Raw genomic sequence first — 25612 nt, forward strand, 5'->3', positions numbered from 1 at the left:
GGCTCATTTAGGCGGGAGTATTCCCGCCTTGCTCATTCCTTCATGTGACTACTGAAGTAGCTAATGCCTTGTGCGTGTAGCCTTGCTGTTAGTGCGGGTAGCCTTCCCTGATGGCTTGTATCCGCAGCTGCGGGAACAGGCGGGGTACTTCACCATTGGGAGGCTTTCCCTGCGGTACAGCTGGCGTACTGCGCGTAAGGTTCTTTGAGCATGGTGGGTCCTGCTGGAGCAGTTGGTCATTGCGCAGACGTCCCTGTTCAAGGTGAGTCTTGCGGGTCCAACTGGGCTCTGCTGGGACCTACCTCTTCAAGTCCCCCCAGTCCAATGTTCTTCTCATGAATTATTAATAAGTGAGGTGAACTTTTGGACTTAGCAAGGGGTTTGAAAAGGGTTTAGTTTTTAGGTTTTCCGTGGTGATTCTTCCCGCGGTTTTCCTGATGTCACGCAGAAATTCCCGACTTTTCTGCTTGATCTTTGGGTGTGAAGCGGGTAGGTTTGTAACCTCCTCGCACGTCAGGAGCGTTGAGTCCCACTTGTGTGGATTCTCCATGGGGTCTTGGTAGTTTTCAACATAGTGATCAATTATGCTAAAACCACCAATTCCATCTTGGAGTTTCAAACAATATAGTTCTCGACGTTCCCGTCATGCGGGGATGTTATTCCCGTTTCCGCAAGCATGGCCCAGAAGATCCTTCTTGGTTTGAATTCCCTGCAGAGTGCTAAGTATGTGAAGGTTTTGCCTTAACACTGTACCCGCACTCGTCTTACGGTTACTTTACTTCCAAGGTATTCCTGGCGTCAATTCCCCGCTGGTGCTAAGTATGTGAAGGGTTTTGCCTTGACACTGTACCCGCACCCGTCTTATGGTTACTTGGTTGCCAAGGTAAGGGGTATTTTCCCGCTTACTTTTGAATCTTTTTGAATTTTGAATTTTGAAATTCGAAGAGTTGGTGGAAGGATAAGAACAGTCCAAACCTCTGAAACGTCGTGCGACGGTTTCTTCTGACTGTGTCAGGACGTGCAGGAAGTTATGGTGACGTGACAGTACATGGTCATTCCAGACGCCTTTTCAGGCGCGTGGGCGCGATTTTTCGGGCGCGTGGCCGCGAAATTAATGGTATGCGTCCTATCAACAGCTGTTGCCAGCTTGCTTTTTGCCACGTGTCATAGTTTCATTGCACCTTCGATTTCTCTCTCTTCCGCATTAAATGCATCGCATTAATTGCGATTAGTATATAAAGGGGGAGAGGGTTCTTTGTAATCCACACTTTCACTCTTCTTTTCATCTTCTAAGCGATTTCCGGCGAATACTCACCTTTTCAGGCAAGCATTCTCCCGAAATCGTTTTCTTCTCTTTTGCAAGATGTCGTCTCGTGATATCGATTCTACAGCCGATGACAAGAGTACTGCTGGCGAGTGCCAGTGTGCTCTGCCTGGCGATCTGTATCATTACATCGTCAGGAAGTTCATGCTCGAGTCTCTCGAGCCTGAGTTTCCTGAACCCCACCAGACGGTGTATGATGCCCCCAGAGGCAAGATCGGGGTTTATGCTGCATTCTTTGTTTATGGGAATCTTAGGTTCCCATTGACAAAGTTTGTTTACCGTGTCCTTGAGAGGCACGGTGTGCACCTGACCGAGGTGCACCCAATGGCGATTGCCAAGATCCGGCACTTCGAGTGGGTGTGCCGGATTCTGGGCATTGAGCCCTATGTTGACCGTCTGATGACCTTCTACACTTGAAGGTGCATCCAGGGGTGGTATACTCTGATAACCCGGATTAAGGGTTTGAAGATTTGCGCAACCGAGCGCAGTCTTCGCTCGTGGAAGAGGGAATTCTTCTACATATCCGCTCGCGCCATCCCCCTTGCCATGAAGTTCAAAAATAGGCAAGCACTTCCTAGTCTTCACGCCTCCAACTACGAGGAGGCGGAATGGTTTTCGAAGATTTCCCGGGTCCAATCTCCGGTTTACCGGTTTGCAGAGTCCGGGATGGTGATGCTGGGGATGAGCCGGGTGTGGAAGCAGGCGGATGCGCGAAAGATCCCAATCGTTCTTGAATACGGTTCGAACTCTGTTCCTTACGGTATGCTTTGTTTCCTTTTGTTGATTTTGAATTTCTTCTAACTTCTTTCCTGTTTATTTCAGAGGGCAACGACTTGCAGTCGCTCCTGAACCCGCGGGAGGCTGACGGTCCCGCTCGGATGGGTACTCGCGCTCTGGACGAGAACGAGTTGCCCATCCTAGAAAAAACGGCGGATCGGTTCGTGGAGGTCTATCCGCAAGGCCATGAGATCCTAAGCGCCCGGCGGCCAGGTAAGGCGCTATTCGACCCTCGACCCCTCAATGTTGAAACCTCTGCTGGAATTCCTCTAATCGTATGTTCTGATGAGGAATCCGCAGATGGTCCTCCGTTGGTGCGGAAGAAGAAGGCTGCCGGCGGGAAGAGGAAGGAGAAGGTGGCCTCCACTGCCGATCCAGCGCCTCGGTCTGATTCGGAGACCGAGAGCGAAGAGGTGGCGGGGAATCCCGGTGGTGACAAGACCACCGCTCCGGAGGCTGCGACTGTCACTTCCGGAGAGCCCAAGAAGACGACGGTGAGCGGCGCAAAGAGGCCGGCTCCATCGGGTTCGTCCCCGCCTCTCCGTACCTTTAGGCTCAAGAAAACCCGTAAGTACAAACTTTATCTTTTAACTTCATAGTTCTTATCATTAACACTTATCTTCTTTACGCAGGCGTGGATGTTGACGCATTCCAGGGTGGAGCGCAGAGGAGTACCTCTCCGCCAATGACGGTAGGCTTGGTCAGCCTTCCTGAGGCGACGACCCAGGCGCCTGCGCCTGCTTCCGCTGGTTCAGTCGCTCACTCCTTTGAGCCGACTGTTCCAGCTGTGATGACGTCACCGCCGGCTGTGAGTGCTATTTTTACAGCATCTTTCACCGAGCCGGCGGTTACTATTGCTGCGGATTCTGCAGCGGCCATCGCGGCGGCCGCCACCATGCCTCCTCCGTCATCGGCAACGACGGCCGATCCTTCAGGTATGCATGGGGCGTATCGCCAAACTCTGCCACCTTCCCATCTGCCTGACCTCTTGGATGGATTTCCCTTGGGTTCAGGTGATGGGTTCGGCGGCTATCGGCCTGTTATTGACCCTACAGGTGCGTAGGGTTCTTTTGGCCTATTTTATATTTTTCAATCATCTTTTCCTAACTGCTCTTTGTTTTTTGCAGTGTCGGATTCCAATGAAGTGTATGTTCCACGATGGAACATTCGCCGAGGAACAACCCTTCGCACCCCTGTGGAGTGCGTGGAGTGGGCTCGTCACGCTGCTCCTAGTGGTGCGTTGGGGGAAGCCATGGCTAGCTACCAGGAGGGTAGGCTAAGCAATGAGCTTCGGGTTCTCCTGGCCCGGATGCAGCCGCACGTCGAGCTGCTTTGTCGTGAAAACGACAAGTTAAAAGCAGCTCGCCTTCAGGAAGTAGCTCAGGCGCGGGCTGTCCGGGAGGAGAATAGGAGGCTTTCCGCCGCGGCGGCGGAGAAGGAGAAGGCGTTCAAGGCCCTTGAAGTCGAGGTTCAGGCCCGTCTCGAGGCTCGCTCCAAGGCTGCCCAAGCTGTTAATGAACAGCTTCGGCTGGCTAAGGAGACTGCTAGGAACGCGACTGAAAGGGCCACCAAGGCTGAAGCTGTTGCTGAGCCTCTACGCCTGGAGAATGAAGAGCTTAAAGCCAAATTAGAGGCTCTCCAGCAGGCTCATGATGCCTTGGCGATGGAGGACGCTAAGAAGCTTCAAGAAATCCTGGACCAGAGGGGGGTGCTTGACCGTACCGAGCGTAAGCTAAAGGGCGTCGAAGAGGCTGCGGCTAAAGATGTGTTGCCTGCCAACCTCAACAAGAGTGAAGCCGAACGCGCCCGTAACGAAGCTCAAGCTGCCCTCCAAGAAGCTCTGGTTGCCAAGGAATGGCTTCTTCGAGAAGCGTTGTCTCAGGTATGTTTAGCTTTATGTCTTCACGCTTTTCTTTGTAAATAGAGAAGGTTCTGATACTTGTATTTTTTCTTTGTAGGTTGTGCATCGGGTCTTCTCAGAGACGTCTTATGACGATGCTATGAGCGCAGCCCTCAACGCTTCTCATGAGGATGGGGAAAAGGCCGGCTTCCTGCTTGGTCTAGGGTTCGTTGAGAAAGGCATCCCGCCTTCCAACTTCCCTTTGTATGATGTGGATACTGAAGCTATTTACGACCAAGCAGTGAACCAGTATGCCGCCTTCCCGCATCCGGTGGTGGAGAAGGTAAACGAAGTTGCTGCTGCTGATGATGGGCTAGCTATTCTTAAAGCCTTCCTTGAACCATCACGCTCTACTGATGGAGCGGGTCCAAGTGGAAGTGGTCCTGAAGCTTGATTCTGAAGATCCCTTTCCACCATTAGCGTAGATTTTGCTTTTGTATAGCTTTGTAATATTTGAATTTGATGAAATAAAGATTGTGTTATTTCTTTGCCTTGTTTATTTTACGCATGTTTTGATCTAACTTAGCAATTTCTTTAGTAATTAGATAAGTTAACTTTTTAACGTGGTAAATTATAAGTTTGTTTCGCTTCCTCTTTCATGATTGTGCGGGTATGACCGTCACTTACACTTAGTAGGATGGCTTAACTTTACTTATATCTGACATGCGTGGAAGTTTTCCTCATCTTTTCCTTTGAAATTTTCTAAGTGTTCAGAATAAGTTAACCTTTGAACGTGGTAAATGATAGGTTGAAGTTTTGCTTCCTTGTTCGTGATTGTGCGGGTAAGACCGTCACTTGCACTTACAAGGATGGCTAAACTTTACTTACATCTGACCTGCGTGTAGGTTTTCCTTAAAACTTGAGATTTTTAGCGTTGTGTTTATGCGGGTTTTGCCGCCTTCCACACGTAACGACTTACTTCTTCCCCATTTATGCGGTGAATACCGGCACATCAGTGTGGGAAGTTCATAAGTATAAAGGTAAGGCTATCAACACATTGTGAAAGGAGAATCATTTCCATTAGAAGTGGCTCTAGGCCTTTTCTTTACAAGTTTGGAATTGATCTACATATAACATTTGCGTAATTGAGCTCCATTCCATGTTCTTGGGATGGGAGTGCCATCGAGCCTTTCGAGCCGGTATGCGCCCTTTCCCAGGACTTCTTTGATGATGTATGGCCCTTCCCAGACCGGGGCCAACTTTCCTGGGCGTTCTTGGTTCGAAGCCTCGTTGTTACGCAGTATGTAGTCTCCTACTTTGAAGTTGCAGAGTTTTACCCGCGTGTTGTAGTACTTTTGCATTTGTCGCTTGTAGTTCTCTTCACGCACTGCGGCTAACTCTCTGCGTTCCTCGGTTAGCATAAGATCCAACCGTCTTTCCGCATCATTGTCTTCTGGCTGAATCAAGACCATTGGTGAGGGTAAACCAATTTCGACCGGGACCATGGCTTCCGTGCCATAAGTGAGGCTGAACGGGGTTTCTCCCGTACTGGCCTTCTTCAGCGTTCTGTTTGCCCAAAGGACGTGCGGAAGCTCGTCCACCCAGCCGGATCTGTGTTCCAAGAGTCTTTTCTTGATGCCTTCGACGATGCTCTTATTTGCTCTTTCCACCTCACCATTACCTTGCGGGTGTGCCACTGAGGTAAAGGTGTGGGTGATTTGAAGTTCTTTCAGCCACTGTTGTAGCTTCTTGTCAGCAAAGTTGGTGCCGTTATCGCTCACCAAATTCTGTGGAAGTCCAAAACGACAAATAATAAATTCCCAAATAAATTTTTTGATATGTTTTGCGGTTGTTTGGGCTAAGGGTTTTGCTTCTATCCACTTGGTGAAGTAGTCGATGGCTACCACTAGGAACTGAACATTTCCTGCTGCTGTAGGAAATGGGCCTGTCATATCGATGGCCCACTTCTGAAATGGCCATGAAGAAGTGACTGGAACAAGTTCATTCTTCGGGCGGTGCGTGTTGGGTGCGTAAAGCTGGCAAGACCTGCATTTTCTGATGTATGCCAGCGCATCCGTATGCATCCCCGGCCAAAAGTATCCCGCGTTGTTTAGCTTAGCTACAACAGCGCGGGGACCTGTGTGTACTCCACAGATGCCTTCGTGTACTTCCCTTAGGAGGTAGTCAGCATCTTGGTTATCCACGCATCTTAAGAGTGGGCCAAGAAAGTTACGTCTGTAAAGGATGTCATCGATGAGTTGATAATTCAGTGCTTTACAGCGTAGTTTTCTTGCCTGTGTTTTTGATTCTGGTAGTGTACCTGTCGCAAGGTATTTTATTATTGGTGTCATCCACGTTTCCGTGCCGGTTTGGATGACACAAATTTCCTTGTGCGGGACCGAAGGTGCCTCGAGGAGTTCAATGCGGATATCCTTTCCTAAGTGGGTGAAGGCTAATGATGCAAGCTTGCTTAACGCATCCGCAGATTTGTTTTCACTTCGCTTGACGTGTATGACTTTGCAGTCGTTGAAATCGCGCATAAGGGATTTTGCTTGTGCGAGGTACAGGGCCATTGTGTCGTTCACGGCCGTGTACGTCCCGTTGATTTGATTGGCTACTAACATGGAATCCACGCGGGCTTCCAAGTTTTTCACTCCCATCTTACGCGCAATTCTCAGCCCAGCTAAGAATGCCTCATACTCGGCTTCGTTATTCGTACTTGGAAAATCCAGTCGAATAGCGTAAGTGTATTCTTGGCCTGCTGGGTTGGTTAGTTTCAGCCCTGCGCCTGAACCCTCGTTATTGGCTGCCCCATCAGTGTAGAGTCGCCAGACATCATTGATGTCTTGTGCTGGAGAGGGTTGAGCCTCTTCCTGGCACTCTTTTTCCCGCGATGCAGGCACTTCTGCAATAAAGTCGGCCAGAACCTGGCCTTTTATGGCTGGTCTTGGCTTATACTTTATCACGTATTCTCCCAACTCGATTGCCCATTTGGCTAGGCGTCCCGATAACTCGGGTTTGCCTAGAACGTTTGCAAGTTTGAAGTTGGAGAGAATGGTGATTGGGTGACCCTGGAAATATCGTCTTAACCTGCGTGAAGCGTGTATAAGTGCTAAGACTAATTTTTCGAGGGTAGAGTACCGGGTTTCTACGTCTGTTAGGATACGGCTGACATAATAGATTGGCATCTGGATGCCTTTTCGCTCTACTAGCAGGACTGCCCCGGTTGCTCTATCTGTTGCGGAAAGGTATAGGATTAACTCCTCTCCCGCTTCTGGTGCTGTGAGTGTTGGGAGTTCGATCAAGCGTGACCGAATCTCCTGAAAAGCTGCTTCCGCTTCTGGTGTCCAGCGGAAGTGCGTTTTCTTTAAACAGTTTCTCAACGTTGACACGAAGGGAAACGACTTATCCGCGTGGTTTGCCAAAAAGCGATTAAGTGCCACTAGTCGTCCATTCAGTGTCTGAGCCTGTTTGATGGTAGTAGGTGATTCCATTTTGATAATGGCTTCGACCTTTTCAGGGTTCGCTCTGAAGCCATCTTTAGTGACGATGACCCCCAAGAACTTCCCTTCTTCCATTCCAAAGGCACATTTGCTCGGGTTGAGCTTCATGTTTATCTTCCTGTGCGTGTTGAAAGTCTCTTCGATGTCTTTCAACATCGCTTCTGGGTCAGGGCTTTTGATGACCAAGTCATCCATGTAGACTTCCAAGTTCCTCCCAATTTGGGCATGAAACTGGTTGTCCATCAGGCGTTGGTATGTGGACCCGGCATTCTTAAGTCCGAATGGCATCATTTGGTAACAAAATGTGCCATCGGGCGTCCGAAAAGCGGTTTTGTCCTGATCATCAACGGCCATGTGTATTTGATGGTACCCCTTATACGCGTCCAGGAAGCATTTAAGGCGGAACGGTGCCAACGAGTCCACCTTAAGATCGATTTCGGGTAACGGATAATAATATTTGGGGCATGCTTTGTTCAAGTCCTTGAAATCTATGCACATGCGCCATTGTTTGTTATTCTTCGGTACCATAACGGGATTTGCAACCCAAGTTTGATATCTACTAACGCGTACGATGCCTGCGTCAAGGAGTTCCTTGACTTGGGTTCTACATGCGTTAGTTTGTTCTGGCCCCATTACTCTGCGCTTTTGTACGATCGGCGTAACAGCCGGATCGCATTTGAGCTTATGCTCTGCCTTACTTCGGGGTACACCAGTCATGTCAGCTGGTGTCCACGCGAAGATGTCAGCGTTTTTTTGTAATAAGCGCTTGAGTAAGGTGCGTGTAGGATCAACAATTGTTGGGCCAATGGAGACGGCCTGGTCAGGGTACTTGCCGTTGAAGGCCCATCTTTCTGGTTCGGTGATGGTTGGTTTAGCCATCTTTGGTTTGGGTTTAGATGAGACAGATGCGATGCATACCTGGGGAATGCCGGTGATCATCGCTACACCCTCAGCTGTTGGCCATCCCATCATGCCGTGGACTGAGGATACCACGGCGTTGAATCTTGCCATCCCGTCTCTCCCGAAGAGAATGTCGTATGTGTGGTGTGGCTTCCTCATCACGACAAAGTCCACATCTTCTGTGCGGGAGTGTTTCCCATCCGTAAGAGTGACGGGGAAAGATAGGATACCCAGGGGGGTGTTTGTGCTGCCATCAAACCCTTCCATCGAGGCGCAGATCGTTTCCAGGCGTTCCTTGTCTTCGTCATCTAGCTTGTCGAAGAACTGCCTGTACATCACCGTTGACGAGGCGCCGTTGTCAGCAAGAGTGCGAGAAGTGATGTAGTGCCCCAGCTGGCTTTTGATGACGATAGGGCCTTCTTTGCTGGGTCCTCCTGGCACTCGCGGGAAGCGCACCTCAGCTTCCTTCCACGCACATGGTTCTGTCGTTCGCCTTTTTCTTCCTCTGATATTACCATGAACCATGTTGATGCTGATGTCAACGGGCTTTCGTCCGTTGCCTCGGTACCGGTTGTCATTCCTTCCTCCCTTCTTGATTGATGCCACCAGGTGTGCCAGTCTTCCATCCTTGACGAATGCTTCAACAATATCCTTCAAGGATGTACACTCTTCTGTACCATGACCTTTTGTCCCGTGGAAGTCACAGGATTTGCTCTGATCCGCATTAGGTCGCTGTCGGATCATTGGAGCTTTTGGCCATGGTAGCTTTTCAGTGGCAAATATCTCCGTGACGCTTTTGGTGAGTGGCGTCCACCGGTGCTTTTGGCTTGAAGGGTGTGTGTGATTTCTTCCGCCAACAAGAGGGTGAGAGCTGGATGAGGTGTCAAAGTTTACCCTTGACTGCCAGATACCTAGCTTCCTCTTTTTGTTCTGCCGGGCGATCCGAACATTGTTCTCTCTTGTCCTCTGCGTGTAGAGGTGTGTACTCTGGGGAAGATCCCTTCCCAATTGCTTCTCCGTATCGGCAAAGCGTTTGGCCGCCGTCATGATGGCATCCCATGTTGATGGCATGCCATCCTTACCCGTCAATGTGCGGATAAGCTCTGGGTATTCGGCGCCTTGGATGAAAGCGGCTCGAACCAGATCTTCACTTATGTTGCCGAGACTTAGCTTTTTGGAGTTGAAGCGGGTGATGAAGTCTAGTAAAGATTCATCCTCCTCTCTAACGCAGTTGAGGATCGTCCACTGTTCTTCAGTATATTTCCTCTGTTGGCTGAAGTGTTGGCTGAACTTGTTCTGAAAGTCCGCCCAATCATAAATGTGGTGGACTGGTAAACGATCGAACCATGCCCTGGCCGCTCCAACCAGAGTCATCTGGAACATATAACACCACGTGGGTTCCGTCCAGTTACTGACGGTTGCCCCCGCAATGAATCTGTTCAAGTGGTCGTCTGGGTCGGATAGACCATCATAAGTGCCAATGTTGGACATTTGTTTGGCACTTCTCGGGGCGATTGCTTCCGCAATGTCCCTTGCGAATTTTGACTTTCCTGCATTTGTAGCAGTTGGCCTAAAGGTTTTGGAGAAGTCACGCGGGTTTCTCTCCGCATTCGTTGGTTTAAAAGCTTCCCCAAAATTCCTTTTCGGCTGGAAGTCCGTTTCCTTACGCTTCCCTTTCGCCTTATGGCGAGGGTTTGCGTCGGTATCGGATTCTTCCCTCTCGTCCTCTGAGTACTCGCCCTCGCTGTTCATATTGAGATGTTGGCGAGTACTGCCGAATTCGTCAGCCTGTTGAACTGAACGCAAGCGTTCATCCAATTCAGCTTGGAACTCTCTCTGACGTGCTTCGGCCCACGCCTTCACTTGATCTAGTGTTTGGCGAGGGACCCTCGTTCGTTTTTCCAACTGGGCATCAGTGAACCCCAGTGGAATATTTACTGCACTTGCCCCGGCTTGGGTAGTCGGGGTAGTGTTCGTAAGATTTGTATAACCGCCGTTGTTCCCCCCAGTTGCTGGGGTTGTGGTTACCGGGGTTTCTTGGTCGGTTACTGGCCTTGGGACCGGAGTAACGTTAACCATTTCTTCAGAAATTTTGAAAAAACTAAATTAGTTCTAGCTTTTATGCACGGATGGCGCCAATGAAGAAACACTAAGTGAACCCTGGGCAGATTATAGATAATCTGGGGGTTAAGTAATGTTTCCCACGAGGATGAGGTCCAGTAGAGAAGGTTGTTCTTCTGGAGACCTGCAAAACAGACACCGTAAGCTCGTCACTAAGAAGGGGGGGTTCCTCCTTGTGACCACCCTCCGGCGTGAGAATCAGACTAGATTGCTCTGAATATAAGTGTATATTAAGAGATTGCTAGATAAGATTGAGATATCAGATGATGTCCTTACCATTCCAAGGTGTTGGAGTATTTATAGCCGAAGGTAGGTTTCCTAGAAGGTACAGCCGGCTGAATAGTATTCCTGTTCCACCAACAGTGGACTACGCACAGGCCATGCTGGTTGGTGGATAGGCTACGGCCAACAGTAAAGGTCGGCTGTATACTGTTCCTTTACTGCCGGCTACGCACTGTTCCACCAACTGTAGGCTGCGCACGTCCCATCGTAAGGGTTGGTGAGTAGGCAGCGGCTAATAGTGACAAACAGTACTAGAGGGTGCTCCTCCTCGTATTGTTGTCGGTGAGCTGTCACCCTGTGATTGGTTCATGGGCTGCTCTGGTCAAATTGTCTGTTCCGCCCATACCTTAGTAGGTATAGTACGAAAGACCTTCCAGAAGCATACGGACTGGCTCATTTAGGCGGGAGTATTCCCGCCTTGCTCATTCCTTCATGTGACTACTGAAGTAGCTAATGCCTTGTGCGTGTAGCCTTGCTGTTAGTGCGGGTAGCCTTCCCTGATGGCTTGTATCCGCAGCTGCGGGAACAGGCGGGGTACTTCACCATTGGGAGGCTTTCCCTGCGGGTACAGCTGGCGTACTGCGCGTAAGGTTCTTTGAGCATGGTGGGTCCTGCTGGAGCAGTTGGTCATTGCGCAGACGTCCCTGTTTAAGGTGAGTCTTGTGGGTCCAACTGGGCTCTGCTGGGACCTACCTCTTCAATTTCTAACACATTTTTTTAAATAGATAATCGTGTGCTATAAAACACATAAACAAAATATAGAAATTTATTTATTGGGGGTAACACTAGAATCCCGTTTGAAAGCTGCAAGTTGTTCATCCCCTCACTCACCCAAACAAAAAAACATTGTGGGCACGTATCCAACATTTTTAAATTCACCTATTCCGACTACCTTTTCTTTTCTTTTCAGTTTTCAATTCTTTTGCCGCCCCGTCAATGACTTATTATTTCCCATTAATCAATCAAAACAAACCACTTTCTTCTTCATTATTTTCTGTCAAAATATTATTTCTTTATTCACTCAATGCTACTCATGACTCTTTCATTTGCGACATATTCAGTTATTATAATAACAATAATCAAACACCTTCTTTGCAATTACTCTTCGCCTGTTCAATGTAAGTTCATTCATCGAATCAATATTCTCTACTATTTATGTGATTACGCTTTAGGTTTTCGTTAATTGATGCTCAAATTTGTTCGTTACCGATCGCGTATATGAAACTCATTCGATACGTAAAGTATCTGTATCTTCGGTTTTGCACTTTTAGGCTTTTTATTTTATTGATTGAAGTGTGAGATTAGGAATATGAAGAATGAACGTGCTATAATTAATTTAAGATGTGATATTCGAAATGTTTGGCGTGTTGTTGAGAAGCAACTGTTAGGAATAATGGATGAAAGATAAGTGTTGTTTACTTCCCTCTTTGATTGGATGTGTGTTTGGTACTGATTAAGATTTTGTAACAACAGATGTCTTTTTCCGTTAGAAGTTGTGTTCATTTATTGCTAGTAGAATGTCACCAATTTGAATTTGTATTTTGTGTCATGTGCAACATTATATAACATGACTATGGTTTTGTTATAGTGGTTGTTAGCAGACCGGAAAGTTGACAGATATTAAGATTTCGTCGAATGGAGAATTATGAAGTGTTGGAGCAGATTGGGAAAGGATCCTTTGCTTCTGCTTTACTTGTGAAGCATAAACGCGAAAAGAAAAAGTAAGGTTTTCGTTTATATTATTCATCTTTGGAATAAATATTATAATATTTGTTTTAAGTGTTTTTGACTGTGAATGAGAAGATGCTCGGTGTATTAGGTCTATATGATTGATGAAATCTTTATTGTTTCAGGTATGTTTTGAAGAAAATCCGGCTGGCCCGACAGTCTGATAGGACCCGCCGATCTGCCCTACAGGAGGTTGTTTTTATTCCCCCTTTTACATTGAATAATAGAACAAACATGAAGAGAAAAAATGTATTGGTTTTATAATTATTGATTAGAAGGTGTAAAAGTGTATTATTGACCTTTAGTAAAGTAGCATTTTGTAAAGATCTAACATCTCAATTAAAATCATGGAAACTTATTTGGTTCTTTATTGTGCAGATGGAGCTTATTTCCAAAGTGCAAAATCCATTTATAGTAGAATACAAAGATTCGTGGGTAGAAAAGGTCTGTGTGCACTGTTGGTTCTAGTGATGCCAGTTGCATTATATAGGCTTCATAAATAGTGCAACCTTTTACTACATGTGATTTGATGAAATTGTTTTGATTATTTCTTAAATATATAAAATACACTGACCATTTCTGTAAGGATGATGATAGTTTAAAACTATAAATGCATATAACATGAAAGATGTTCAAAAATGAAAGCTGAACTTCTGGATATCTTTCTTTCAGGGTTGTTATGTGTGTATTATTATTGCTCATTGTGAAGGAGGAGATATGTAAGCAATATTCTATATTAATATTTAATATAATTTTTTATTGTATGGTTGTTGTGATGTTTTCAACTATTTATACATGTAGGGCTGAAGCAATCAAAAGAGCCAATGGAGTTCATTTTTCAGAAGAGGTTAACTTAAATTCTGTAACTTTGGCCTCAATACATCTTTTATAAGGATCAACAAGCTCACTTTCTCTCACACATACATTTCAAACATGATAATATTAGTCGAAATCAAACTCATGTATAAAGCTGATGCCATCTTGTTTAAATGTGCAGAAACTGTGCCAATGGCTTGTTCAACTCCTGACAGCTCTTGATTACTTGCATGCTAATCATATTCTTCATCGAGATGTTAAGGTTGACTTCTTAACCATATTTTTCTGTAGATATTTCCACATAATAATGTCACATCTCTCCGAGATATCCGAAAATTGAAAAAATGATTTGACTTAATAATTCTGTTTTCACTTCAGTGTTCGAATATATTCCTAACAAGAGATCAAGAGATCCGACTTGGTAGTTATCAGTTACCTTGTACTTAACAACATGAAATCACGCAGATGCTTCAATATTAGTTTCTTTTGTTGTTTTCAGGTGATTTTGGTCTTGCTAAAATGTTGACTTCTGATGATCTCGCATCCTCTGTAAGTATATTGCTTCAAAAACTTGTTTTAATGATGTTTTGACTACAGTCAAATGTTCTGATCACACACGTTTCAATTTTAGGTTGTGGGAACTCCTAGTTACATGTGCCCTGAGCTTCTTGCAGATATACCTTATGGTTTTAAGTCAGATATCTGGTCTTTAGGTATTTTTTACATCTAATAATTTGTCTTTGCTGCGTTTGTAGTCGCTTTTTTGGTTAATATATGCTTACTTGCTACTTGTCCAGGATGCTGTATATATGAAATGATGGCTTTCAAGCCTGCCTTTAAAGCTTTTGTAAGTTTATCTTTTGCTCCCTTCATTCCATTAAATTTCACTGTTTGACTGGCATAAAAGTTTGACTATTATATATTAACCGAATTTGTTAAATACCATTTAGTGATGACAAACAGGAAAACCTTTGTTAAGATCTATAATCATAAACATAAAATAGTGCTGCAAGAAATGTAAATAAAAAATATGTTATTTATATATGTGCTTTTAACTAATTGTTTACTTTAAAATTTCATTTCTGAGCAGGATATGCAAGCTTTAATCAACAAAATAAATAAATCTGTAGTCGCTCCACTTCCAACCATATATTCTGGTGCATTGTAAGTGTTTTAATTTCTTTTGAGTTTTTAACAAGTTTATCTTTCATAGGTTTATTGACCAACATATCTTCTTTTTTTTTTTACCTTCTAGTCGAGGGCTTGTTAAAAGCATGCTTCGGAAAAACCCAGAAACAAGACCAAGTGTATGCAAACTTGTTCTTTCTATCCTTTTTCTTTACCTTCTAGTCTTGGCTTGTAATGTGTGGGTTGTCAATTAGTCAAAATGGACTCTGGTCAAAACGAGTTCGATCGATATTGACACCTCTTACCATTATACAATTTTTTATTGATTTTATTTTTTACTTAATTCCAGGCTGCAGATTTGCTCAAACATTCACATCTTCAACCGTACATACATAATCTCCATCTAAACTTCAACAACCCAAAACGCCATGCATATCCAGCCCAGTGGTCTGATTACAACTATGAAAAGGAAACATTTATTGAACCTGAACCCGAAACTGAACCTGAACTTCAAAGGGTTCATTTTCACAGAAACCAGAAGCAATCATTTAGCAGCGATCGTGCGTTAAAACCTAGTATATCTGAACATGATCAAGTTTCTTTGTGGTCAGAGAAAGTACAGGATCTGTCAAGAACCTTGACTAGAAAGCTATCCACTGATAGTATGGATGGAGATAAATCAATGGCTGCTAAAACACCTGTTACTACCCGAACGCAAAGATTCAATCCAGCAAAAAAATCAACTAATCCAGCAAATAAATCAACTCCCAAAAGACAAACCGGTCCACCTAAGGTACTTTAAATCATGGTTTTTTCATGTTCTTAATATGCTGTTCCCAATTTTGCTCTCCATGTTAAAAATACACTAAGGGCATTTATGTCTTTTTTCTCAGCTCCCAGTATCACGAACTTCTGCTAGCAGACCTTCACGAGTCAACCGTATGGTTCTTTCTAGTATCGAGTCTCCAGATGTATCAGTCAACGATCCACTTATTGACAAAATGACAGAAATCCCTTTAGCCTCTACAGAAAAACACTTAATACTACCCGTCTCTAAAACTTCATCAATATCACCTCAATGTAGTTCCAATCAGTCAATCAAAATGGACCATCACACCAGAGTCAAGTTCATTGATCAAACCCACACTGAAACTGCTCAGGTTGCTTCAAACCACCCGCATTTTGATTCACGGGCCCTGAACCGAAGGTTTGACACATCATCATACCAGCAAAGGGCAGAGGCTTTAGAAGGGTTGTTGGAGTTTAGTGCACAGCTAATGCAGCAAAAAAGGATTGAAGAATTATCAGTGTTGCTGAAACCGTTCGGGCCCGAGAAAGTGTCTCCAAGAGAAACTGCTATTTGGTTGTCAAAAAGTTTTAAGGCAATTACTGGGGACTTTTAGTCTATTTGAAGTCTGATATGTAAAGTGCATAACTGTATATGTGATTATGTGAAGTGCTTGCTCATGGAGGATGAAAATATAAGTTTTGTTTTCAAGTTTTAACATAATTTTGATAAGTGAATCACATTAAATGATTTGGGAATTATCATGTGAATTTTAATAGGTTATAAGTTTTAATAAAAATAACTTAATTAACTGTACACGGTACACCCCTTACTAGCTCACAATGTGAAACACGTATAAAAACCAAATTGTTCTCGAAACGGAACAAATTGGAACTAGATACAAAACTGGTCTAATTCAGTCTATTTAAACCGCCTTCACTTGAACCCAATAATTCTATTTTTTGGATCTTGATTCCAAATACCTTAGATCAAACCTTACAAGCTTTATCACTAGAATTCACAACTCACTCCTGACTGAGAAGGGGCGCCTCTGTCCAACCTCGAGAGTCTTGTATGCTCCTTCCATCCAAGCATGATAGTCGATTTTACATAACTCAATCCCGGGATGGTGAATTAGACTAAACGTTATGGACTAAGTGGTTGGACTAGATTTCAATATCTATCCTTTTAAAATTACGTTTATTTATTCCAGACTTTATATTTTGTTAACAATACAAATCTACATCAAATAAAGAGTAGTTATATATTTTATTTTAAATTGGTTATATGCACGTTTCTATTTTTAAAATTAATTATGACGTCACCTGATATTTAAACTAAATTGGTTCGACCGGTAAACCGGTAAGACATCTGATTCGGTAACATTTCGGTTATTAAAACATTTAAAAACAAGTTACATCACTTGCGCGCCAAAAGCAATACCAGTTGACCATGACTGAAGAAATTGAAACCCTAGAACTTTACAATCTTCAATACTCTGATCTCATGGCATTGTCTTCTTCAGCTCATCAGTTACCAACATCATACGAATATTTGGAATCAGTGATGAGCACAATCATGAAAAACCTAGGGCCATCCAGTCCAGGCCTTCTCGCCATTACCGGAGTGCCTGACGCTTCCGATATCCGTCGAAAGCTGCTTTCGATGGCCCGGAAGCTCGCTCTTCTTAACAACGAAGATCGGAAACGCGTACTCAAGGTAAAGGATATGTGAATGGGAAGTAAATGTTTGTTTCTGGAGATGCAGATTAGGTGTTTGATGAAATGCCTGAACCAACTGAAGTAGCTTATGAGTTTTAACTTTTTGTTTAATTAATTGATCTAGTTAATTTTGAAAACATCTCGAACCGAGCCGAGCTTTTTCGAGCTTGACCCGAGCCACAACCTCAAATAAAGCTCGTTAGTTATACTTTCGAGCCTGAGCTCGATCCTTGTGTATTTTTCAGTTTGACCTTTTTTAAACTTCTATGTATTAATGTCACACTACACACTAGTGCTCGAGCTGAGCTTTTGCTTATTTAAGGTACTACATGATCTCGAGCTGAGTTTAAGCTTGTTAAAGTTTTACTCAAATATATAAAAATAATTAATACGTATATATATATATATATATTAATTATTAAATAATAAACGAGCCGAGCCCGAGCTTCAAAAAACGACTCACGAGCCGAGCTCAAGCTTTAGAAAAGAGCTCGAAACGAGTCGGGCTCGGCTCGGCTCGTTTACACCCATAAATGATAATAATTGCTGATTGTAAATGGTGTATAAGGAATCAGGATCTGTGCCAATAATAAAATTTGTAACAACATTTGGTGCCACATTTGCAGGATCATGGGTTAGGGAGTGATGTTCCACTGAAGAACACCGACAGAACAGTCTCCCCTTTCGCAATGCAATTAAAATACAACCTGAATTCAGATGTTAGCAACTTCTGTAACACAAATCATTCTGAGACCGAAGGTTTCAATTCAGATATGGAGATTCCATGTGAATTCAAGAATCTTGAGAAGATGTTCAAAGATCTAGGGAATTGCATGATTGAGTTAGGCCTTCGACTGGCACGGGCGTGTGACAAGATCATTGGTGGGAATGAGCTAGAGCAAAGCCTACTAGAATCATGCTCAGCTAAAGGGCGTCTTATACACTACCATTCGGTTCTAGATAACCTTATTCTCCAAGCTTCTAACAAGACTCGTTCTAAAACAAAGAAAACTGAAACAACTTGCAGTAATCACTCTGATTTATGGCAGCAGTGGCATTATGATTATGGGGTGTTCACTGTTTTGACAGCTCCAATGTTCATGTTTGCTCCTGAGAATAACGGTTCTTCTCAATCATGTGACGGGAAAGAGTGTCCTTCCCCGAGTGGACATACATATTTGCAAATATTTGATCCCAATAAGAACAGTGTTGTAATGGTAAAGGCTTCTTCTGAGAGTTTTATTGTTCAAGTAGGAGAGTCAGGTGACATATTATCAAAGGGGAAACTTCGTGCAACTCTTCACTCGGTTTGTAGGCCTAAAAGTTTGGAAAATCTGAGCAGGGAAACATTTGTTGTGTTCTTGCAGCCTGTATGGAGCAAAACACTCTATTCGTATGATTTATCAGTTGAAAGTTCGAAGGGTGAAGATTCTAGAATATGTGATGAGGAAAATCGGTGTCAAAAACCAAGTTCAGATATTGGTAAACTAGTCCCACCACTTTGTGATCGCTTGAAAAACTGGATGACATTTGCAGAATTCTCAAGAGAAACAACAAAGCAATATTATGGAAGCAGTGGATTGCAGTCAAAGGAAAAACACTAACCGGACCCCGGGCAGATTACAAGTAACCTGGGGGTTAGATAGATGTTTCCCACGAGGGGTTAGACCCAGAGAAGATGGTTCTTCTGATAACCTGCAAAACAGACACCGTGAGCTTGTCACTGAGAAGGGGGGGGGGGGGGGGGGTTCCTCCTTGTGACCACCCTCCGGCGTGAGAATCAGACTAGATTGCTCTTTAAATATAAATGTATATTAAGAGATTGCTAGAGCAGATATCAGGTATAATATGATGATAATATGGTAAGATATGATAAGATGAGATGGTCATACCATTTGTGGTATTTATAGCCGAAGGTAGGTTTCCAAGGAGGTGTGGCCTGCTGAATAGTAATCCTGTTCAACCAACAGTGGCCTACGCACGTGCCCTGCTGATAGTTGGTGGGTAGGCAGCGGCTGATAGTGACCAGGCCTGCTGTATACTATTCCTTTTCCACCAACTGCCGGCTATGCACGTGGTATGACAGGAGTTGGTGAGTAGGCAGCGGCTAATAGTGACATACAGTACAGGAGCATGCTGCTCGCCATACTGTTGTCAATAAGCTGTCGTATCTTTAGTCAGATCTTTTGCCCATACCTCGTCAGGTACAGTACAGAAGATCTTCCCGTATCGTACGGACTGGCTTATTTGGGCGGGAGTATTCCCCCTCCCGCCCTTGTGCGGGATTGTTCCCGGCTTTGCTCATTCCTTCAGGTGACACTGAGTGATTGAGAGCTAAGTGCCTTGTGCGTGTAGCCTTGCTGCGCGGGTGGCCTTCCCTGATGGCTTGTATCCGAAGCTGCGGGAACAGGCGGAGTCCTTCACCATCGGGAGGCATTTCCTGCGGGAACAGCTTGCGTACTGCACGTAAGGACGTCACGTCTCTGAGCATGGTTGGTCCTGCGGATCTAGTTGGTTTCTGCGCAGACGTCCCTCTTCAAGGTGAGTCTTGCGGGTCCAACTGGGCTCTGCTGGGACCTACCTCTTCAAGTCCCCCCAGTCCAATGTTCTTCTCATGAGTGTTTAATAAAGTGAGGTGAACTTTTGGACTTAAGCAAAGGGTTTTGAAAAGGGTTTTTTAAGGTTTTCCATGGGGATTCTTCCCGCGGAAGTCCTTGTCACTTGCAGAAATTCCCGAGTTTCCTGCTTGATCTTTGGGTATGATGCGGGTAGGTCTGTAACCTCCTCGCAAGTCAGGAGCGTTGAGTCCCACTTGTGTGGATTCTCCATGAGGTTTTGGTAGTTTTGAACATAGTGATCAATTATGTTAAAACCACCAATTCCATCCTGGAGCTTCAAATAACGTAGTTCTCGACGTTCCCGCTATGTGGGGATGTTATTTCCGTTTCCGCAAGCATTGCCTAGAAGATCCTTCTTGGTTTCAATTCCCAGCGGAGCGCTAGGTATGTGAAGGGTTTTGCCTTAACACTGTACCCGCGCTCGTCTTACGGTTACTTTACTTCCAAGGTATTCCTGGCGTCAATTCCCTGCGGGTGCTAGGTATGTGAAGGGTTTTGCCTTAACACTGTACCCGCACCCGTCTTATAGTTACTTGGTTGCCGAGGTATACTTGGCTTCAATTCCCTGCGGGTGCTAGGTATGTGAAGGGTTTTGCCTTAACACTGTACCCGCATCCGTCTTACGGTTACTTGTTTGCCAAGGTTTTCTTGGCTTCAATTCCCTGCGGGTGCTAGGTATGTGAAGGGTTTTGCCTTAACACTGTACCCGCATCCGTCTTATGGTTACTTGGTTGCCAAGGTAAGGGGTATTTTCCCGCTTACTTTTGAATCTTTTTGAATTTTTAATTTTGAAATTCGAAGAGTTGGTGGAAAGATAAGAACAGTCCAAACCTCTGAAACGTCGTGCGACGGTTTCTTCTGACTGTGTCAGGACGTGCAGGAAGTTATGGTGACGTGACAGTACATGGTCATTCCAGACGCTTTTTCAGGCGCGTGGGCGCGATTTTTCGGGCGCGTGGCCGCGAAATTAATGGTGCGCGTCCTTTCAACAGCTGTTGCCAGCTTGCTTTTTGCCACGTGTCATAGTTTCATTGCACCTTCGATTTCTCTCTCTTCCGCATTAAATGCATCGCATTAATTGCGATTAGTATATAAAGGGGGAGAGGGTTCTTTGTAATCCATACTTTCACTCTTCTCTTCATCTTCTAAGCGATTTCCGGCGAATACTCACCTTTTCAGGCAAGCATTCTCCCGAAATCGTTTTCATCTTTCTTTTGCAAGATGTCGTCTCGTGATCTCGAGTCTACAGCCGATGACAAGAGTACTGCTGGCGAGTGCCAGTGTGCTCTGCCTGTCGATCTGTACCAGTACGTCGTCAGGAAATTCATGCTCGAGTCTCTCGAGCCTGAGTTTCCTGAACCCCACCAGACGGTTTACGATGCCCCCAGAGGCAAGATCGGGGTATATGCTGCATCCTTTGTTTATGGGAATCTTAGGTTCCCATTGACAAAGTTTGTTTACCGTGTCCTTGAGAGGCACGGTGTGCACCTGACCGAGGTGCATCCGATGGCGATTGCCAAGGTTCGCCACTTCGAGTGGGTGTGCCGGATTCTGGGCATTGAGCCCTATGTTGACCGCCTGATGACCTTCTACTCTTGGAGGTGCATCCAGGGGTGGTATACGTTGATAACCCGGATAAAGGGTTTGAAGATTTGCGAGACCGAGCGCAGTCTTCGCGCGTGGAAGCGGGAGTTCTTCTTCATCTCCGCCCGTGCCATCCCCCTTGCCATGAAATTCAAGAATGGGCAAGCACTTCCCAGCCTTCACGCCTCCAACTACCAGGAGGCGGAATGGTTTTCGAAGATATCCCGGGTCCAATCTCCGGTTTACCGGTTTGCGGAGTCCGGGATGGTGATGCTCGGGATGAGCCGGGTGTGGAAGGAGGCGGATGCGCAAAAGATCCCAATCGTCCTTGAATACGGTTCGAACTCTGTTCCTTACGGTATGCTTTGTTTCTTATTGTTGATTTTGAATTTCTTCTAACTTCTTTCCTGTTTATTTCAGAGGGGAACGACTTGCAGTCGCTCCTGAACCCGCGGAAGGCTGACGGTCCCGCTCGGATGGGTACTCGCGCTCTAGACGAGAACGAGTTGCCCATCCTAGAACAAACGGCGGATCGGTTCGTGGAGGTCTACCCGCTAGGCCACGAGATCCTGAGCGCCAGGCGGCCAGGTAAGGCGCTATTCAACCCTCGATCCCTCAATGTTGAAACCTCTGCTGGAATTCCTCTAATCGTATGTTCTGATGAGGAATCCGCAGATGGTCCTCCGTTGGTGCGGAAGAAGAAGGCTGCCGGCGGGAAGGGGAAGGAGAAGGTGGCCTCCACTGCCGATCCGGCGCCTCGGTCTGATTCGGAGACCGAGAGCGAAGAGGTGGAGGGGAATCCCGGTGGTGATAAGACCACCGCTCCGGAGGCTGCGACTGTCACCTCCGGAGAGCCCAAGAAGACGACGGTGACCGGCGCAAAGAGGCCGGCTCCATCGGGTTCGTCCCCGCCTCTCCGTACCTTTAGGCTCAAGAAAACCCGTAAGTACAAACTTCCTTTATCTTTAGCTTCATAGTTTAATATCGTTAACACTTATCTTCTTTACGCAGGCGTGGATGTTGACGCATTCCAGGGTGGAGCGCAGAGGAGTACCTCTCCGCCAATGACGGTAGGCTTGGTCAGCCTACCTGAGGCGTCGACCCAGGCGCCTGCGCCTGCTTCCGCTGGTTCAGTTGCTCACTCCTTTGAGCCGACTGTTCCAGCTGAGATGACGTCACCGCCGGCTGTGAGTGCTATTTTTACAGCATCTTTCACCGAGCCGGCGGTTACTATTGCTGCGGATTCCGCAGCGGCGACCGCGGCGGCCGCTACCATGCCTCCGTCATCGGCAACGACGGCCGATCCTTCAGGTATGCATGGGGCGTATCGCCAAACTCTGCCACCTTCCCATCTGCCTGACCTCTTGGATGGATTTCCCTTGGGTTCAGGTGATGGGTTCGGCGGCTATCGGCCTGTTATTGACCCTACAGGTGCGTAGGGTTCTTTTGGCCTATTTTATATATATTTTTTTATCATCTTTTCCTAACTGCTTTTTGTTTTTTGCAGTGTCGGATTCCAATGAAGTGTATGTTCCACGATGGAACATTCGCCGAGGAACAACCCTTCGCACCCCTGTGGAGTGCGTGGAGTGGGCTCGTCACGCTGCTCCTAGTGGTGCGTTGGGGGAAGCCATGGCTAGCTACCAGGAGGGTAGGCTAAGCAATGAGCTTCGGGTTCTCCTGGCCCGGATGCAGCCGCGCGTCGAGCTGCTTTGTCGTGAAAACGACAAGTTAAAAGCAGCTCGCCTTCAGGAAGTAGCTCAGGCGCGGGCTGTCCGGGAGGAGAATAGGAGGCTTTCCGCCGCGGCGGCGGAGAAGGAGAAGGCGTTCAAGGCCCTTGAAGTTGAGGTTCAGGCCCGTCTCGAGGCTCGCTCCAAGGCTGCCCAGGCTGTTAATGAACAGCTTCGGCTGGCTAAGAAGACTGCTAGGAACGCAACTGAAAGGGCCACCAAGGCTGAAGCTGTTGCTGAGCCTCTACGCCTGGAGAATGAAGAGCTTAAAGCCAAATTAGAGGCTCTCCAGCAGGCTCATGATGCCTTGGCGATGGAGGACGCTAAGAAGCTTCAAGAAATCCTGGACCAGAGGGGGGTGCTTGACCATACCGAGCGTAAGCTAAAGGGCGTCGAAGAGGCTGCGGCTAAAGATGTGTTGCTTGCCAACCTCAACAAGAGTGAAGCCGAACGCGCCCGTAACGAATCTCAAGCTGCCCTCCAAGAAGCTCTGGTTGCCAAGGAATGGCTTCTTCGAGAAGCGTTGTCTCAGGTATGTTTGGCTTCATGTCTTCACGCTTTTCTTTGTAAATAGAAAAGGTTTTGACACTTGTATATTTTCTTTTGTAGGTTGTGCATCGAGTCTTTGCTGAGACGTCGTATGACGATGCTATGAGCGCAGCCCTCAACGCTTCTCACGAGGATGGGGAAAGGGTCGGCTTCCTGCTTGGTCTAGGGTTCGTTGAGAAAGGCATCCCGCCTTCCAACTTCCCTTTGTATAATGTGGATACTGAAGCTATTTACGACCAAGCAGTGAACCAGTATGCCGCCTTCCCGCACCCGGTGGTGGAGAAGGTGAACGAAGTCGCTGCTGCTGATGATGGGCTAGCTATCCTTAAAGCTTTCCTTGAACTGCCACGCTCTACTGATGGTGCTGGTCCAAGTGGAAGTGGCCCTGAAGCCTGATCCTGAAGATCCCTTCCCACTGCTAGGATAGATTTAGCTTGTATAGATTTATTTTCTTGTAGGCGGGTAGTTACCCGGCCATTCTTGTAATGAATCATTGTGAAATATAAATCTCTGTGCGGGTAAGACCGCTATTTTCTCTGGATTCCTTGCTTTATAAACGTTATATGACTTGCATTCTTTAGTTTAAATTAGCAATTTTCCAAGTGTTTAGAATAAGTTAACCTTTGAACGTGGTAGATAATAGGTTGAAGTTTTGCTTCCTCTTTCGTGATTGTGCGGGTCGGACCGTCACTTGCACTTAGTAGGATGGCTAAACTCTACGTACATCTGACCTGCGTGTAGGTTTTCGTCATCTTTTTTTGAAATTTCTAAGTGTTAGGATAAATTAACCTTTGAACGTGGTAGATAATAGGTGTGAAGTTTTGCTTCCTCTTTCGTGATTGTGCGGGTAGGACCGTCACTTGCACTTAGTAGGATGGCTAAACTTTACCATCTGACCTGCGTGGAGGTTTTCCTCATCTTTTTTGAAATTTCTAAGTGTTTAGGATAAGTTAACCTTTGAACGTGGTAGATAATAGGTTGAAGTTTTGCTTCCTCTTTCGTGATTGTGCGGGTAGGACCGTCACTTGCACTTAGTAGGATGGCTAAACTTTACCTATATCTGACCTGCGTGTAGGTTTTCCTCATCCTTTTTTGAAATTTCTAAGTGTTTAGGATAAGTTAACCTTTGAACGTGGTAGATAATAGGTTGAAGTTTTGCTTCCTCTTTCGTGATTGTGCGGGTAGGACCGTCACTTGCACTTAGTAGGATGGCTGAACTTTACCTATATCTGTCCTGCGTGTAGGTTTTCCTCATCCTTTTGTTAGAAATTTTCTTGAATAAGTTAACCGTTCGACGCGCGGTTGTCAATAGGTTAGTGTTCAGTTTCCTCTCATGATTCATGCGGATAGACCGGCACTTTCATTTAATGGGATGACTGAACTTTTCCCCTTCGACTGACCTGCGTGAAGGTTTGCCGTTTTTTGGGTTTATGCGGGTTTCGCCGCCTTCCCCATGCAACGACTTTTCACGTAATTATGCGGTGAAAACCGGCATATTCGTGTTGGAAGTTCATAAAAGTATAAATGTAAAATCATCAGCGTCGATGTTCTAAGGAGAATCATTTCCATTAGAAGTGGCTCTTGGCCTTTTCTTTACAAATTTGGAATTGATTTACATGCAAACTGTGTAATTGAGCTCCCTTCCATGTTGGGATGGGAGTGCCATCGAGCCGATACGCACCTGGTTCGGGATCTCGTTCTTTACGCAGCATGTAGTCTCCACATTGAAGCTGGAATTTTTATTCGTTCCCCAGCTGGGGTTATACACGCATCAGCCTGCTCAGCGTTCATTGCGCCACGAGGTGCGCGAGCGTCCCATCTCTGACAAATGCTTCGACCATGTCCTTTACGTCTATGCATTCTTCGGTTTTGTGGCCTTTTGTCCTGTGAAAGTCACAGTATTTACTCCGATCAGCATTGTGACGATGTCGGATTATTTGAGGCTTTGGCCATGGGAGCTCCTCGGTGGCGAATATCTCGGTAACGCTTTTGGTGAGCGGCGTCCATCTGGAGTTCTTGTTTGACTGTACGTTATCCCTTCCGCCTAACCGATGTTGCAAGCCGGATGAGGTGTCAAAGTTTACCCTTGACTGCCAAATGCCTAGCTTTCGCTTTTTGTTCAATCGGGCGGTAAGGACGTTGTCTTCCCTTGTTTTCTGGGTGTAGAGGTTTGTGCTCTGTGGGAGATCTCTACCCAGTTGCTT

General features: G+C 45.8%; 2 protein-coding genes across 2 annotated transcripts; both read left to right on the plus strand.

Annotated features, from left to right (window-relative positions):
• Positions 1 to 11960: 11960 nt before the first annotated feature.
• LOC143605800 (serine/threonine-protein kinase Nek1-like) lies at positions 11961 to 15910 on the plus strand. The gene is made up of 14 exons (XM_077081782.1): positions 11961 to 12468; positions 12601 to 12667; positions 12854 to 12919; positions 13148 to 13194; positions 13277 to 13322; positions 13473 to 13553; positions 13670 to 13712; positions 13791 to 13840; positions 13923 to 14004; positions 14089 to 14138; positions 14382 to 14455; positions 14547 to 14598; positions 14769 to 15212; positions 15313 to 15910. Exons 1-14 carry the CDS (start codon positions 12383 to 12385, stop codon positions 15820 to 15822), a joined length of 1698 nt encoding a protein of 565 aa, XP_076937897.1. The 5' UTR covers positions 11961 to 12382; the 3' UTR covers positions 15823 to 15910.
• Positions 15911 to 16658: 748 nt separating this feature from the next.
• LOC143605799 (uncharacterized) lies at positions 16659 to 18531 on the plus strand. Its single transcript, XM_077081781.1, has 2 exons — positions 16659 to 16925; positions 17554 to 18531. Exons 1-2 carry the CDS (start codon positions 16659 to 16661, stop codon positions 18529 to 18531), a joined length of 1245 nt encoding a protein of 414 aa, XP_076937896.1.
• The last annotated feature ends 7081 nt before the right edge of the window (positions 18532 to 25612 follow it).

The sequence above is a fragment of the Bidens hawaiensis genome, unplaced genomic scaffold, assembly GCF_021521415.1.
Source record: "Bidens hawaiensis isolate Kalapana, Puna unplaced genomic scaffold, B.hawaiensis_p1.1 tig00071511_1, whole genome shotgun sequence".
NCBI classification, from domain to species: domain Eukaryota; kingdom Viridiplantae; phylum Streptophyta; class Magnoliopsida; order Asterales; family Asteraceae; genus Bidens; species Bidens hawaiensis.

Excerpts from the sequence above, each read along its gene's own strand:
- LOC143605799 (XM_077081781.1), top strand. The coding sequence starts at position 16,659 with ATGACTGAAGAAATTGAAACCCTAGAACTTTACAATCTTCAATACTCT. Across the intron at positions 16,926-17,553 it reads ATCGGAAACGCGTACTCAAG|GATCATGGGTTAGGGAGTGA; the intron begins GTAAAGGATATG and ends CCACATTTGCAG.
- LOC143605800 (XM_077081782.1), top strand. The coding sequence starts at position 12,383 with ATGGAGAATTATGAAGTGTTGGAGCAGATTGGGAAAGGATCCTTTGCT. Across the intron at positions 13,195-13,276 it reads CATTGTGAAGGAGGAGATAT|GGCTGAAGCAATCAAAAGAG; the intron begins GTAAGCAATATT and ends TTATACATGTAG. Across the intron at positions 13,713-13,790 it reads AGATCAAGAGATCCGACTTG|GTGATTTTGGTCTTGCTAAA; the intron begins GTAGTTATCAGT and ends TGTTGTTTTCAG.